This window comes from Ctenopharyngodon idella, chromosome 17 (assembly GCF_019924925.1).
Source record: "Ctenopharyngodon idella isolate HZGC_01 chromosome 17, HZGC01, whole genome shotgun sequence".
Lineage (NCBI taxonomy): Eukaryota > Metazoa > Chordata > Actinopteri > Cypriniformes > Xenocyprididae > Ctenopharyngodon > Ctenopharyngodon idella.
Window position 1 is genome coordinate 21,328,313 of NC_067236.1, and position 17,553 is coordinate 21,345,865.

Below are 17,553 nucleotides of genomic sequence, written 5' to 3' on the forward strand. Positions count from 1 at the left end.
TTAACTTGATAGACAAAACGTGTAAGTGTCATAACCCTTTGTTAAACACAGCTTATTTTTTGCGATTTTTCCAAAAGTCTATGGGAAAAATGTATTGGCTTTCGATCGAGGGAACCCGTGCGCCGCTAACTTCCGGGTTGGCCCACAAAAACATGTCATCCCTGAGGTACTCTATTAGGCTACATTCTTGGGTGGTAACTTGTTATTGTGATGGTAGGTATTTGACGCATATCATGGGACAATAAATTATTTTACAAAAATATTTGTTGTACTCCAAGGAACTTTAAAAAATAAAAAATAAAAAAAAAACTTCTCATGTATCGGAGAGTACAAGCAGCTTGTTTTAGTTCAGATCCGTGTTGCATAACACATTCATGTTATTTGGAAATTTGTATATTATCACAGCTCTTTTTAGAGATGAGTCTTTCCTCCTTCCAAGGTTCAACCAAAATCAACACTGGAGAAGATCATCCCAAAACCCTTAATCATAAAGTAAAATAAACGGCAGACTTTTAATTAGTATGGCTCTTGTTACACCTGAAAGTATTAAACTTTTCTCAGGGACCGGAGAAGCATGAAAATAAAATAAATAGGCCCATCAATTTCTTTAAGAAATGGTGCTGGATGCGTTTTAGTGGGAATATGACTTCATACAAATTAATCACAGCTGTATTTAAGCTTCTGTTTATGCACCTTTGTTTAATGTCACAGTTCTGCTTCCAACCAGTAAAATAATCAAAACCAAACAAAGACAGCCAAAAAGGATCATAACTAAACAAACACAACAAGTATCTGATGAAAGCGTTTCTCTCAACCAAAGATGAGACATTTTAATGGAGTGTTAATTTCGGTCTCCTGTTTCAGATAAAGGCATGATCATCATTTATTCCTTTATTTAGTCTTGTTTTTGCTCTTCATATGGGACATATGTTTTCCTCTTTAATAATATTCAACCACTGAGGGAAAATAAGATGCATACATATTGCTTTATGTGTCATTTTCAGTCATTTGTTCTCCTACACATATTTATGACTTATACTATTTACTCATATCAGTGTTTTATTATTACTGCCATGCTATTTTTACAAGCAATGTTTTGGCCATATTCTTTTACCGTTTGTCTATGTAGCATGCTGCATACAGTAGCTACTGTATTTGTGAAAAATTTAGAAAAAAGTTTTGCATATACGTCTTTTTTTTGTAAAAAGTCCATATTTTATACATTTTACTGAGAATAACAAGCCAAACAAAACCAAAATTTATTGATCAGACATCCTATCTTCAACAAAAAGTTTTTTGTACCCATATTTAAATATTTCTCTGTACTTTTTTTTTTTTTTTTTTACACCCCTGCTATCCAGCAGAACATCATTTCTGTCTACTGTGTAACAATACAATCATTGCCAGTGATTTGTGCACCACAAACAATAAACAGAGTATAAAAACCAATAATAAAAATCATAAATGAAACTGAACAGCAGTCACTATGTGAAAGCATGAAATAACCTGAATACAATCTTGATTTGGTTACGTATACATACAAACTGCATGCATGTTGAGTATTCATTGTAAACATGGCAGGAATCAGAGAACACTTCCACGTCTGTTGTGTCAGTTCAGGTCACCTCCATCTTAAAAATGTAAACACTGCAACAAACACTCATCACCTTTATTTAACACCATGGTTTGAGCAAACAAAAGATCCATGATTTCTGGAAGCAACCATCAATTGCTGCTTCCTCATCTTTTTTCCCAGGATATGATATCACAGTGGGAAGCTGTCCAGATAGTCTGTTTGGGGGGTGGCTGACCCTTCACACCCGTGAACCTTCTTGTGCTTGTTAACTGTCTGTGTGCTCCATGTCTTACCATGAAAAAGCTGAGCAGGTGACAAAGATAAGGCCTCATTGCTTTGCTTTTCTTAAAGGAAAAGTTTACCCCAAAATGAAAATTCTGTCATCATTTACTGATGTTCTAAAGTCATTCATTTTATCATGGAACACAGAATTTCATTTTCAGTTCTTTTCTGTAAAATGAGAACACACAGTGACCAGGAACTGTTAAGCTCCAATGAAAGTATCGTCACATTGGTCCATGAAACTTGTGCACTACTGTATATTTCAAGTCTTCTGAAGCCATACAACCACAATTAAAATCACATTGACTGATAAAATTTCCCTCCCTATCTCTCAAATCACAGTAAGCAAGCATACATTTGCATCAAAATTTTTCTTTTTACAATTCTTGTAAGGAAGACAGCCATATGGGTTTGGAATGGTATTAGGGTGAGTAAATGATGACAGAATTAAACTATTGAAGACCATGAAGGTCTTTCCCTGTCATGCCAACAGTCTAAATATTGCTGGAACTGAAACCTATGAGGTTTGAAAGCAGAAATGGCTTTAGTCTTGGACACAATGTTTAACCGCTACATGCAAATGTAGCTAAAGGGACTTGGAACAGTACATTAAAATAGTAAAGTTTTAGATCATCGGTTCCTGAAACCTCAAACGTCAACCACTGGTGATTATCAAGGTAGCGATCCCTGAGAATTACACCACGTAACAGTAAAATGTTAGCTTACCAAGACCATGAAATACTGCAATATGGCTAAAACAGCAGGATAATGTTTTAACCAATGTAAAACAACTGTACATTGACTGTATGTGACTGTACATCTTCCACCGAAATTACCCGGAACAATTTGTTTCAGGAACTTTTTTCCCCCAGACCTGTTGCTGTCTGTGTTTCCATCGCGGCCTAAGGTGATGATACACAGGGCAACTTTTTTCGCTGAGCGATATTGCTTGAGCACTTTCACTTGTTGAGAATGGGCAACAAATTTCAATCTAATGTATCCAGATAGAAATTTGTTGCCCATTCTCAATGGGAAAGTGCTCAAGCAATGTCGCTCGGCAAAATTGCCCGGCAACATTGCTCAAAAAGTTTGTCCCGTGTGTCATCACCATGAAGATTAAGTCCGGTGATGTAGGACTGCGCACGACTTTCCAGTTCCTGCTAGATTTTGTCCTCCGCATATAAGCTTAATAAAGCCTGAACCTCGTAGTCGGTCCATCGGTCATATTTTTTTAAACACTTTTGTTGATTCAAGTAGCAAACAACTCTGACCCTGTATTTACACTGCACACGTCTGCGGCGCATTACGGCTCCTGCGAGGTTTTGTTCCATCCTCTACGCCAGGGGTGTCCAAACTCGGTCCTGAAGGGCCAATGTCCTGCAGAGTTTAGCTCCAACTTGCCTCAACACACCTGCCTGAAAGTTTCTAGTATGCCTAATTAGACCTTGATTAGCTGGTTCAGGTGTGTTTAATTGGGGTTGGAGCTAAACTCTGCAGGACAGTGACCCTCCAGGACCGAGTTTGGACACTTCTGCTCTACGTGGTGTCAACTCACACCAGGAGCATTTCAGAAGCGAAGCAGCTGGATTCGTGAGACCACGAGATTTGCCTGTCCGATGTTGTTTTCCTTGATTTTTCATGTTTTTAATGGCTAAATGGTTATATTTGGTCCGGTTTAATTGTGTTTATTGCTATACCCTACTTTGTTTTGCTGTAGCCTACAGACGAAGTTAATACACTTAAAAGTACAGTTATGGACGACAAGGATAAACGATTTTAAAGTTTTTCAACTTCGAATCTCTTGTCAATTTCTGGCCTCCTAGTGATGTAAAATATGAGCAGGAGTCTACACAGGGTGATTATTTTGACTTTATTTTGTATTTGAACTGTGTGGCTTGGACGCGGCGTCTGTCAAAAATAGACTTGGTGCCTGTCTTTAGATTCTGGGATACTTCTAAAACATGCGAGGCTGGTATAAACGTAAGCATTGACTAGAGTTGAACTTTGGTGGCTGTGTCAGAGCTGTAACGTGCCGCAGACGTGTGCAGTGTAAATCCAGCTTTACTGCACGCACCGCAACAGACTTTTAAAAATGGTGGTTGAAATAATATGCTGCGTGGAATCAGCCAATCAAAATGCCACGTGAACTCAACCAATCAGCATGTTCAGCGCCCAAGATCCACCTCTGAAAGTTTCTGAACTTTGAAAAAGTACTACCTCGCGAGCAGGGACTTTCTGAGGGGGAAATTTTTACCTGGAACTTCATTTAGTCAAGTACCACCCGAAAGTCCCTAGTTCCTGGGGAAAGTTCCTGCGGTGGAAACGCAGCCTATGATGCTTCCATATGTTCCTTCTGTCCACCGAAGAGCCTGTAGCTAAGCTTTATGATGTCTATTGTATAGATAATTAATAGAACAAAAAAGTTCAAACATCAGTTTTGATCTGCTGCAAGAGTGTCACCACTGTCGTGCCTGTACCGTTATCATTGGTGACCGCCATCTCAGTGGAGTGCGTGTTGAACCTTCCATGACTTTTTGAGCAACAGCAGAAGACCCGAGTGCAAGTATCCTGAGCCTTCTGGATGCCCTTTTGTGCGCTTTCACTGATAAAACAGTAGAGCGCGGGGTCCGCCACGCAGTTAAAGCTAGTAAGCAGCAGGGAGAAATGGTAGTAATTGAAAATGTTCTCGATGAAAGCACAGTCCCGCTCTAATATAGTGCGCACCAGCAGGAAGACATGGTACGGCGAGAAGCACACCAGGAAGATGACAATTGTGCTGGTCACCAGGTACTTGATGCGTGTTTTCTGGGCAGTCTGCGTGCCTGCACTCTTGCCCACTGCTCGGAGGACTCGAAAGTATGACACTGAGAGGATTCCTAAAGGGAACAGGAAGCCTATGTAAAAACGGTAGTAGTTTATTGGATACTCCCATGTCTTCATGGGATAGTGCTCAAAGCACACAGATTGGTTATGCTTGTCCTTGCTGAGCTCCTTATGCCGGAAAAACACCACTCCTACGGCAAGCTCTTTGAGCCAGACCACCATACTGACCAGCGCTGCAGCTCGCACCGTCCGGAAAGCGGAGAAGCGGAAGGGGTAGACCACTGCAAGGTAGCGGTCAATGGAGATACAACACAGAAAACCAATGCTGACATAGATGTTCTCATAGAGCAGGAAACCACACAGCTGACAGAGCCACTCCGAGCGTCTCCAGTCGTCCCCCTGGAAAATATACTGGAGCCAGAGGGGCAAGGAGGCCAGGTACAGCAGATCCGATATGGTCAGGTTTAACAAGTAAACCCCCAGCTCATTGCGGGCTTTTAGTTGCAGCCAGGCATGGTAGAGTGAGAAAGCGTTGGCGGGAAGACCCACTAGCAGGACTATGATGTACGCACCCGAAAACAGGTACTGGTGAATCTCGTGGCTTATAGTGCAGTTGATTTGCTCCTCAGACATGTTCATCTTTCCAACCTCATGTTCGCAGAATCTTACTCAATGAGTGTAGGACGTTCGTAATCGACAGAGGTCTCCCAATGACATTCCATGAATGAACTCTATAGGAAGCAAACAAAACATTGTCAAGTGATTAGCATGTCCGAATACCACCACAGTATTCATACAACCCGGATTACAGCTTTCAGAGATTTTGATGGAAGTATCGGATGCCATGCAAAAGGATGTGATGTTACGTAATGTTCGTAAATGGCAGGAAACAGTGACGTAGCTAAAGTTACATTACAATGCCAACATGGCAGATGTAGGATGTCCAGTTTGTATTCCCTTACAAAAATAAGTATACTTCAAGTTCAGTGTACTAGTAGTATACTTGTAAGTGTTTATAAGTATTTATAAAGCACATATTAATGCCTTATTCTGCATGACCATATTCCACATCCCTATCTGATACCTAAACTTAAATGCAACAACTACCTTACTAACTAATAATAAGCAGTAAATAAGGTGTTTATTGAGGCAAAAGTCGTAGTTAAGAGTGAATATGTGTTCCCCATACTAAAGTGTTACCACTTTGAGTACTAGTAACTAGTTTACATCTATAAACTACATTAAACTATATACTACAAGTGACTTATAGATATACTGATAGTTTACTAGTTAAATACTTGTAGCATATTTTTTACTTTATGAAAGTACACTTTGAAGTATACTCCTAGTAAACGTTTAGTTTAGTAGTTCTATACCTCCTCTTGGTTCGACATTTCATTTGGTAACATTTGGCAGTTTTGATTTATATGCTGTTTAATATCTGATTGCGTTAGATTACATGTGTGATTTTAATGCACCGAATGCTGATTTTAATGCATCACACCCTTCTTTTAATGCACCACCTCAGCTTAGGCGTACATATATATATATATATATATATACAATTAGTAATCGTACTGTGAATGAGGGAAAAAAAATAAAATAAATAAATAAAAATAAATAAATAAATAAATAAACAGACATGCACACTGACACAGAAGCTAGGATAGGTGTGGTATGTGTCATTATTTCATTATTACATTATTATTATTACTATTGTTATTTTATCATTATTATTATTACTCTTATTATTATTGATTTTACTGTTGCCGTCATCACAAAATATTATCATCATCACCATCTTTATTTATTGCTATTGTTATTATTATTATTAATAATGTTATTATATTATTATTGATATTACTGTTGCCGTCATCACAAAATATTATCATCATCTTTAGTATTAGTATTACTATTGATATTATTACTACTGTTATTACTGTTATTATTATTATTACTGTTGCCATCATCACAAAATATTATCACCATCTTTAGTATTAGTATCACTATTGTTGTTGTTATTATTATTATTATTGTTATTAATGTTATTATTATTATTATTGATATTACTATTGCCGTCAACACAAATTATCATCATCACCATCTTTAGTATTACTATTATTATTACTGTTATTATTATTGATATTAGTGTTGCGTCATCACAAAATATTATCATTATTATTATACATGTATTGTATTGTGATGTATCATGAGGAAGTTAGTGATACCTAGTCCAAGTGTTGGAGGAGGAGACACAAAAAAAAAAAATCTATGGGAAAAATCACAACGCTCCAAATGACATTCCTGCAAGAGCCTTAAAACTTGGAAATGAGTTACACAAAATGTGTTTTAGTTAACACAAGCTCAAGATATTTTCACATTTTAATCTATGACAGACAATACATCAGGAGTTTCTTGCAAAAAAAGGCAAACTTGTCGTTTAGGGAACCAGACTGATGCTAACTTCTGAATTACGTTGTTCCTGCAGAACTCTATAGGACAGATACACATTAATACTCTATTTTTTGGTCAATTTCAGCTAAAGAAGCCAATTTTATGACCATTGTTGTACGATTTGATTGCTTACGGTACTTGACATACTTGTCAAACTGATTTGGGTTTCTCTCAACTTTTTAAGGAGACAGAAATTGTACTTATGTATGCTTAGAAAATAGCTGCCTGAGGATGTTATCAAGATGCCTGCCGACTCATGCCGAGAGACAAATGGTTTGTGCGTGGTTTTGTGTGTGAGCTGTGTCCTTCAGACTCTAAACTATTCTAAACGTACAGAAAGAGATATTATAAGGTTGAAGGAAGTGTAAAAAAAGTGATCTTGAAAACACTACTGAATTCAGAAAGAATTTAACTGTACAGTGTCGTTTGCACTTGGCTTCGACGTCAGCAAGGGTATTTTCTTCAACGATCAGTGTGAAATGCAATTAAAACCATCTTGAACATCTCTTGTATTAAATCCCAATTCACATTATGGATTTGAGTAATATACGTTGCCCTTTTAAAACTGACCATGACCTGTTTTGCAGAATGTCTAGCTGATGAAAGGATGTCAGATATATCGGGAATGAGACCTTGGATGCAGTGACTACAGTGGAAAAGAACATATACCAGATGAATGAACCAGTGTGAACAACACGTTTCATCACCAATCCATTAAATGCTTAAGAATGTGTCCGTGCAGTCATACACAACACCTTCAGTAACACTGCTCAGACAGTGATGCACGACATCTGTGCAGGTACAACAATATTACCTAGAGCTTTTTTTTTCAGTAGAATTGTTACTTCGTATTTTGTATTTTATATGTTGAGCCAGCTTCAACATAAACCTTAGAGACTTGACATTTTGACAAGTAGGTCTGGCCCAGTGAATGCACCATTGAGCTGTATTCCGCTATTAAATTTTGATGAAGTCATATATATGATAATAATAGAAATGAGCATTTCAGTTCTTCAGTATAAAATGGCAGTACAAGAGAGGCAATGTGTTTTACCATGGGTAAGTGGCAAAACACCTTGGGTCAGTAGTCCAATAAATACATTAATCATTACTAATTAGAGCAGACATTTTTTCAGCCAATCTGGTGGTTGCTGTGCAACACTGAAGCATAGAATTCAACTGAAGTGTGGTCACAGATGTGCATCTATCTCCAGTGGTTTCAAACGTGACTCATCCGTTTTGAATTCAAAGTCAATTACCTGTTTTCAGATGGTCCCTTTTAGACATTCTGTTGACGATAAATAACATTGAACCTACGTGTAAACTAACTCTCATTACGTTGCCTGCTTAAAGGGTTAGTTCACCCATAAATTAATACATTTTGTCATCATTTACTCACCCTTATGTTGTTCCAAACCTGTATGAGTTTCTTTCTTCTTTTGAACACAAAATAAGATATTTTGAAGGATGTCGGTAACCAGACAGTTGACAGTAGCTGTTGACTTCCACGGTATTTTTTTCCTACTATGGAAGTCAATGGCTACCGTTAACTGTTTGATTAACAACATTCTTTAAAATATCTCCTTTTGTGTTCAACAGAAGATAGAAACTCATACAGGTTTGGAACAATGTGAGTAAATGATGATAAAATTGTCATTTTTAGGCAAACTATCTATTTAATATTTGCTAATGCTTTATTTTTATGGTCCCCCAACAGACATTCTACTGACTACAAGTACACTCAAAAAAAAAAAAAAATGTTGGGTTGAAAATGGACAAACTCAGCGGTTGGGTTAAACGTTTGCCCAATGTGCTGGGTAGTTTTATTTAACCCAACTACTGTTTAAACATTACTGTATTGCTTGCTTAAATGAACCCAAAATAGGTTGGAAATGAACATTTATTAATATGTTTAATAAATGAACATTTATTAATAATAAACAATAACATTTATTAAATTGCTTATTAATAAATGTTCACCTTTTGATTATTATTGTTGCCTCTAGTAATTATGTGTTTGATTTTTAATTTCCAACCTATTTTGGGTTCATTTTAAGTCAGCCATATAGTAATGTTTAAACAATAGTTGAGTTAAATAAAACTACCCAGCACGTTGGGCAAACATTTAACCCAATCGCTGGGTTTGTCCATTTTTAAACCCAGCATTTTTTAGTGTGTAACTTTGCAACTACATGTCAACTTATTCTACTACCCCCAAAAGTCATCTAATACTCAACTAATACTCTAATGAGAGTTAGTTGGCATGTAGGTGCAACATTAGTCAACAGAATGTCTAACAAAATAAAGTGTATGCTATTAAAGTGATAGTCATTCAAAATATTTCCTAAATCTGAAGTCTTAACAGTGGCGAAAAGTTTATGCAACTATGACTAGCTGTCACACATAAGGAAGTTCTTGAATCAAAAATCCAATTGCACAAATGTGGTTTTGCATGTTTGTTTGTTTTTTTCTTATATATATATATATATATATATATATATATATAATATAGCCTAGAGAAAGAGAGAGAGGTCTATTATCATAGGTCAGATCATAGGTTCAAAACTGAGAACGTTTAGCCTAATTAAGGTTGAGCAGAGCAGACTGTCGAACATAAACCCAATAACCCTATATCAGACTCTGGAAGACGTGTTTTTGAACATCTTTCTATGCTGACAAGCTTGTTTGAACATGAATCGGTCCTAAAGTCATGTAATCCCACCGGTAGCATTTGTGTCTGACATATAAAACGTCATAAGAAAAAACTGCAATTTATTAGGTAGACTACATGTAATGTTCGTGTCTATTGCTCTATTTCGCGCTGTCTCGTTGCACCATCTGAAATACACTGACTGATTCACATTATAAAACTGTACATTTCAAAGTAGCCTATACTGCTGCAACAAATGCTTCATTAAAAATGCGTTTATTCCTATTACCGTTCTCCCCACAATTGCGCGATAGTTATGTAATTGTATATATTTGACAAGTTTTACATTTGTGAGGAATAAAACCTTTTTCTGACTTGAACCCTACATGGGTTAAACTGTGATCATTTGTAATATTCGCAGCACAGCTTTATACATAAATGTGTCTGAATAATTTCACAGACCTGTTGGTCAGAAATGCCATTTAGTGATTTTCACATGTAGTAGTTGAGACGTCGCCTATTTGAGAAACGATCGGGCTGATACTGATAGGCTAATTATAATAGTAGGCTATAGCCTAGTTCATTTATTGTAAAATCGCGTTGCAAACAGCTTGTAGCAAGCTGTGAAATATTAAACAGCGGCATTTATTTTACTAGATTACTACACGATAAGTCGCATGATATCAAGCAAAAACACCATAGTGATTACAATTATTCTTACTATACAATGCATTTTATGTGGGGTCTTATTAAAAAGTCAAATAAATGTTCATTTTCACCTTTTCCTGCTTTTATAACAGCGCTCAGTTTTCGCCTACTAGCAGCAATTACTGTATTAGTCTATATAGTATTATGTGGAATACTATGTAGTATATCAGATAATCATAAGTGTATTACCTTCAGATTGGTGATTTTATTCCCACGCGACTCATTCTAGGCAGTTCTGAAGTGTGAAGATCGCATCCTCAAGTTCAGCAGCTCCACGGACTCTCTGACAGAGTGTTGCCTATTTTTATTCGTTTACTCGCAGAAGTGAACATTTTTGCAGAGATAAGATCTCACGAGTGTTCCGGTGGTGTCGCGTCGGAAAAATAGAAAGGAAAAAAAACAACTAAATTGCGTCAACAATTTTAAGTGATGATGCACGCAACTACTCAAAGTCAACACTTAAGTGTCTTCCCCTGAAACAGGATGTGTTTCATATCCTATAGTGAACCTGTCTGCACAGAAAGCGTGTTTGGTCATGTAGCCTCCGAGTCAGCTGAACCGAATGTGTTAAACCGACATGCGCAAAGTGCTGTCTATGTAGGCAGCTCCTTAGGATAACAGCCTCATTGTCCCTCTACCTGTTGGGAATAACGGCAAATATGTATTTTATGTAATATATGCATAAGGGAAGGTATCATCAATGGGATTGTTCTCAATGGCAAAGGAAAATATCTTAAATGTGTTTGGTACTGTATTCCAGTGGTGGAAATGGCCAAGATTCACTGGTTGGGGACATATTTTATATTTTTAAACCACAGATGCAGAAATTCCAGTAGGCTATAGTGGATGGAGGCTATAACATGGATAAAAGATGGAAATCCTCTACATGGAACTCCGTACCCATATGAAATTCACTCCCTGGACTCTGGAATAATTTGTGTTAAAAAAGATAAATAAAAAAATTAACTAGCATAAAAAATAGCTAGTTTTAAACATGTAATCTACATTGCAGTAAAAACTTTTTACTTATAAACAAACTTTTATTACATAAAAAAAAAATGTGTCCCACATTTTGTGTGCAATCATGTTATGATTTCCTTGGTTACAAAAAAAATGTACTATTCATTAAAACTGACACAAGGAAGTTTGGACACTTTTTATGGCAGGACAACTCCATCTTATTCTTTCTATATTTTTAACTGCATTCGTCAACCTTCGACTCAAGTTATTGGGGAAAAAAAAAAGATCATCAAACAAATATTGTCTTTAATTTATGGGAAATATATGTTTATCAATAACTACAAAAAAAACATTTGATCCTGAATTAGACAGATCAAGTGACATCCTAAGTTATGCCAAATCTGTTGCCCATTCTGTCATAAAAATGTTGGGTTAAAAATGGACAAACCCAGCAGTTGGGTTAAATGTTTGACCAACGTGCTGGGCAGTTTTATTTAACTCAACTATTGTTTAAAAATGACTATATGTCTGGCTTAAAATGAACCCAAAATATGTTGGAAAAAAAAAAAAATCAGACACATAATTACTAGAGGCAACAATAATAATCAAAAGGTGAACATTTATTAATAAGAAATTAAATGTTTATTATTTATTAAACATTAATAAATGTTCATTTCCAACCTAGTTTGGGTTAATTTTAAGAAAGCAATATACTATTTTTTTAAACAATAAAATTATCCAGCAGATTGGAAAAACATTTAAACCAGCTGCTGGGTCAAAACAACCCAATTGCTGGGTGTGTACATTTTAAACCCAACTTGGGTTATTTTTAACCCAGCATTTTTTAGAACATAGTTTTTTTATTTTTTCCATTATTAGATATTGTTTAAATTATGATATTTAAATATTTTTTAAAAGGAACTGATTTTAAACATGTCCTAGAAACTAAAACAGCTCATTTACAGTATAATTTACTGAAACCACCAACTTCAGAGATTGTTAAAAAAGAAAAAAAAAAGAAAAGCTTTATTACAAAGAGTTTAGGTTTTGGACAACAGCTTTCTCTAAACAGGCTTCTATCATTCACAATAAACTTTACATTATTAAGTGTAAAAAGTTGTTAGGGCATCTACTCACACCATATCTTACAGGTAATGATCTATGTTCATGTGCAGTAGTGTATAAAAACAGCTGTATATCTAAAATCATGTAACCAGTAGTCGTGCACATTCAAACAGGACACTCTTCTTATATTTACACACCCAGTGTGAATGCTTGCTCCAAATAGATTTCAATGAAGATCCACCATCTCCTTTGGTGACCAGCTCTTGCCACAGCAGACCATGAGATGTTGGAGATGGTGAAAAGTGATGGCTGACAAGGGAACAAAGAACACTAGATTGGTGACATGATCCTGGGAATCCATGGGCTCTTTCACTCCATTCTTTCTGTATACAACATCATCAGACTTAACCGTCAACCACGCAAAACAAAAAGCTCGGAAAATTAGGCATACACATGCATACACACACATTAAAACAACCACACAAACAAGTGTCATTTAATTGCCTCAAAGACATTAATAAATAAACCGATAAAAGAACTTCTAGTCATTGGAACAGATGTGCAGTGTTATAAAACGAGTGTGTCAGATAAAAGAAAACCAAAACACCAAACTGAGCTTCAGTTTCTCTTTAGTACAACCCTAAATGCTTGTGTGAAACAGGGCAATGTAGATTCCACCTTAAAGCCCATTCCCGAGACATTGTTCCACCTTATATCACAAGGTAGGTGCTTTCTTATCCTCATGTCCAATGGTCTTCTCGTTCTGGCTCTGTGTTGTCCTCTTGCCAAGTCTGAGCCAAACCCAGTTCCTACAGCAAATACATGGTCACCCACAAGAAGCAGAATAGAGCAGATTGTTTGGTATGTCAGCAGGGAGCGAGTGAGAGAGAGGCCACTTCCCGTAATGGGTCCCTGTGAGGCTGTCTTGGTGATGGACCTGCAACTGTCCTGCGCCTCCTAAAGATGGATGCAGTCGCTACTCAGTAATTACGCTGGGAGTGGCTCCTAGCACACAGCCCAACGTTTGTTTTCCACAATCAGAATAGAATGTGAACTGGAATGCCTTGGAGCTGCGGAAATCAATGTCGTTCGATTGTATACGAAGGGGAAAAATACATTCAAGTGCCCCATACATTCGTTTCCAGGTCAGTATGAACGTGTGCAAGACCCTCAAATACACTTGGTGCCTTTGAAGCACCTGGAGAAATGGAGAAAAGAAAGACGTGACCAGTCTTTACTAGAGCTGCCTGGGGCTTTTTATTTGTTTACACTGCAGTTTCTTCACCAAGTTCGAGGCCCTACACACAGCCATACTCATACCACACAGTCTGAGGGTCATTGTTGGGGTCAGGAGAAGCAGGTTTGCTGGTGGGCTGCTCCTTGCTTAAGTTGGCAGTGTCGGTTTTCTTCAGTTGAGGCGACTCTGCCTGCCTTTGTTCCTGAGGTTCCTCTTCCAAATCCTTCAGCCTCAATGCCGATACGGCTCTCACCGGAGTCACCATGGCCACCTCACCACGGTGGGGGGCTGCTCGGGTTTGAGGAGATCCAGTACGGATTGCTCCTGCCCGACTACTCCCAACATACTCCCGTTCAGCCTGCAGCGATGTAGAAGAAGAGTGCATTGGGGGCGGACAAGACAGGGACAACTCATCTCTCGGTGGAGCAAGAGATAGGCGACGGGGGTCTACGGACAGGTGCCCTGGGTCTCCAGGTAGCGGTGAGGATCCGGCCAGCCTAGCGGACATGGGTCTTTCTCTGGCGGCTACACCAGACCTCCTCAACACCACGTCGTTTTGGCTGGGAGAGCTGGCCTCGGTGCGGTAGCTGTCTGGTCCGTTGGAGCGGAGGAGGTCCGCTGAGGCCAGGCTGAATGTGCGGCTCAGGCTGGTGCTGCTGCCCACACCTCCGCGAGGATTGGACTGCTGCAGAGGTGAGGGCCGCAGTCCCGCTCCTCTGTTAGGAAGGGTTTGCGAATGAGATGGAGGTGCAGAGGTCTCTGTGAGCCGAATGCTTGGTTTGACACTGTGTCCAGGTTTGGGGGCCCGACCATCTAGTTCTGGTGGAGTAGTCTTGATGGTTGGCGTGACATAATTGGTGGGAGTTTTAGCGCCATCTCGCAGAGGGACAGGCCGAGTAGATCTGGTGAAATAGTCAGTCATCAGATCCTCTCGGCTTCCTGTCTGCACCTAAAAGACAGACATATTTTGAATCATCATAAAGCTTCTTGTAAAAAGCCCATGGTTGCATCCCACTGTTCCCCAAGTTTCAAGATTACAATGGGAATTACATGCAGGGTTCCCACACCTTTTTTAAGCCTAGGACCCCCTCCTCTTGTAAGGGGACTCCTTAAAGGCCCTGATTATACTTCAAGCAAAATTGAAGAACGAACTGATGAAGTCATTTCGAACAAAATCAGGCCAAAACAAAGTTCATTTGGAGTTCAAAACAGCTTGCCAAAGCGAACTTTCCGGAAAAGTTTGCTATGGCTGGTAAACATCTACAATTGGTCCGTGGCGGTGACGTAATAGGTAGGTGTGCGCGGAGGCTCCGCCTTCTTTCACATGGAAAACTTTTCTACCTCATTTCTCCTGTTCAGACCATCAAGGTCAGATGTCCGCGAGTGAAAACAAACATACTGGAGAGCCGCTTTATAGTAGAAAACGAAGTTGTACTTCTGATGAAATAAGACAGACACTGCTTATTATGTTTAATATGGTAAAGCTATGGTGATTTTTTAGTAATCTATTGTATAAAGTGCCATAAAAATTAAACGTTACGTGACTTTACTAGAGTGTTGAATTGCAGAGCTTGTGCAAAAATTTCCACATTGCTATGATCAGATGCTTTTCTTGTGGTTTATTAAAAAATGCTTTCTGTTTTCTCAGTTTTGTTATGTTTATTTTGGTATTGAGAGGAAAGCGCAATTACATATTCATCTAAACACTGCTTGTCGGCGGCGCTGGATATTCGCTAACAGCTGATCACGCATTTTGAACTTCGTTTTACCCCAAGCGATGAATGAAAAAGAACTTCGGCGCGAGTATATCGGGGCCTTTACTACAATAGAAAAGCATCTATATATTTCCATGTATATTTTCATTTGTGTAAAAACAATATTAACTGCAATATTTATCATTTTCCATTATACTAAAGCAAATTATTAAAATGTTAGGGAAAACTACTAAATATTTGTTTAATTAAAACATTATTATTAAAATATTTATTATAATTTTTTTTTTACTTTATTAAGTTGATAGCATATCACCACAATTGAAATAATGTTGGATATATACCTATATAAACATATAAAAACAGATTTAGTTTTTATTCTTCCTGTTAAAATCAAGGGCTAACTGAATAAATGAATTGCTAATTTAATGAAATAACTGCAATTAAATCAGAGGGCAGTCCATGATGTTTTTTCACTGCGTGAGAAAACGGACCTGTGGCATGTGAACTGTCAACTATGTCTCACATTGAATGTGTGAGTGTTGGCAGCGCTGTTGCTTCCTAAATTATAAAATTCAACAACTCTAATAAATACTTTTTTTTTGAGGGGAGGGGGACCCCCAAAAATCCCCATCGCTGAAAATTTCCAGATTTGTTCATGACCATGGGAATCCTGTTGCATGCATTTCTCAAATCGCATGCAAAAAAACATATTGAGACAAGACTTTGAAATATGTGTATCAAATATGACATGTGATCAACCTCAGTGAGGCCACTAGCTGCAATGGTGAAATTTCCATTATAAACATCTCACACAGCACTCAGAAGAGATTATCTTAATCGTCAATTAGCAAGCAACAATCCATGGTGCAGGGTCAAACAGATCAAATATCAGGCATAATTGATTTAGAAGCATAAATGTCTCTACTGATAATCTTTTGCCATTTTCACTGCATAAATATACTTGTCAAAAAGAGAATCTAATCTAATCTAACGTGCGAAAATGCACATCCTGCCATGTATGATTCACTACTGATTTAAAAAAAAATCCCCTGCAAACAACTGCTAATTATTCTGATGATGTGTCACTATTTCCCAAAATGATCATCTTACACTTGGGTTAAAAGGTCAAACCACCAAACAAAGAACTCTGCTAAGAGGTGTTAAAATATTGTTAGTGTTTAAACAACTTACAGTGGGTGGGGAGAGGGCATTACTCTCTTGCAAGAACTCCTCCAGGGTAACCATCTCACTGCCAGGAGAGGACGGCCGCCGAGAAGTGGGCCGCTGGGAAGAACGTGTAGCAGATGTGGCATCACAGGGAAGGGTGGAGCTACGGGGAATCAGAGACGACTGACTGAGACGTGAACCTTCGTGACCCAGTCCAACAACATCATCGCTGGACAGACTGGCAGATCGGCCCTGCAGACAGTCCAGAGAACCTGGAGAAAGACAGGAAATTAAAACATGGGCTGTACAATTTAAGAGTAAAAATGTGCACATTAAAGGCGACATAAACTGCATTGCTTTACTGTTTTATAATGTTTCATGGGGTGCACTTATAATGTTAGAATGATTTTTTCATTAAAAATTGTCATAATTTAGAAATAAAAGGCATTTTTTTCATCCTGATTATAGCCCTCTGATTCGAATGCTCTGTTTTAAGGTGCTGTGATACTTCTGCTGTGATTGGCTGACATCTTTGCCAATGAAATAGCTAAGTATTATCCTCTCGAAAACTTTTAGCATGTTTTTACTATTACAGTTCTCAAGGTTAACTAATTGTGAAAAGAGTTGATTATAGCATTACATTTAGATCTATGGCATTAAGTTGGCAAAAGTTGGCAGTGATGAGCATGTAGCAGATCACAGACATGTTTATGAGCGCTTGAAAGCAGTGATCTCGTGATCTCTAACGAATGCTTTCATCATAACTAACAGTGCAAACACGATGTAACTAAGAGATTCGTTGAATAAAACGGGAGTTTTGGCACGAGTCCAGAACTCAGTCACTGATTAACTCGCGCTGTTTGATTGACAGCTCCAGCGATTGTAAAGGGAGCGTTCTTTGATCGCTTTCTATATA

The 17,553-nt window shown here is 38.0% G+C and overlaps 2 protein-coding genes across 3 annotated transcripts in view; both read right to left on the bottom strand.

Moving 5' to 3' along the window:
• Positions 1 to 679: 679 nt before the first annotated feature.
• Positions 680 to 11,026, bottom strand: LOC127498103 (ovarian cancer G-protein coupled receptor 1). Of its 2 annotated transcripts, XR_007925811.1 has the most exons (3): positions 10,683 to 11,026; positions 3,933 to 5,412; positions 680 to 3,151 (listed from the first exon to the last, which is right to left on the bottom strand). XR_007925811.1 is itself a non-coding variant. In XM_051867088.1 (2 exons), the coding sequence occupies exon 2, from the start codon at positions 5,318 to 5,320 to the stop codon at positions 4,283 to 4,285; it is 1,038 nt and encodes a 345-aa protein (XP_051723048.1). In that variant the 5' UTR covers positions 5,321 to 5,412; positions 10,683 to 11,026; the 3' UTR covers positions 680 to 4,282. The 2 variants fall into 2 exon arrangements, 1 of the variants encoding a protein (XP_051723048.1); XM_051867088.1 differs by having other exon boundaries at positions 680 to 5,412.
• A 1,132-nt stretch (positions 11,027 to 12,158) lies between these two features.
• The window catches only part of ccdc88c (coiled-coil domain containing 88C), a 72,719-nt gene continuing 67,324 nt past the window's right edge, over positions 12,159 to 17,553 (bottom strand). The window contains exons 29-30 of the mRNA XM_051867032.1: positions 16,662 to 16,909; positions 12,159 to 14,704 (exon numbers count right to left, since the gene is read on the bottom strand). Coding sequence (XP_051722992.1) covers positions 13,817 to 14,704; positions 16,662 to 16,909 — 1,136 coding nt within the window. The 3' untranslated portion in view covers positions 12,159 to 13,816. The remainder of the gene's footprint in view (positions 14,705 to 16,661; positions 16,910 to 17,553) is intronic.

Excerpts from the sequence above, each read along its gene's own strand:
- LOC127498103 (XM_051867088.1), bottom strand. The coding sequence starts at position 5,320 with ATGAACATGTCTGAGGAGCAAATCAACTGCACTATAAGCCACGAGATT.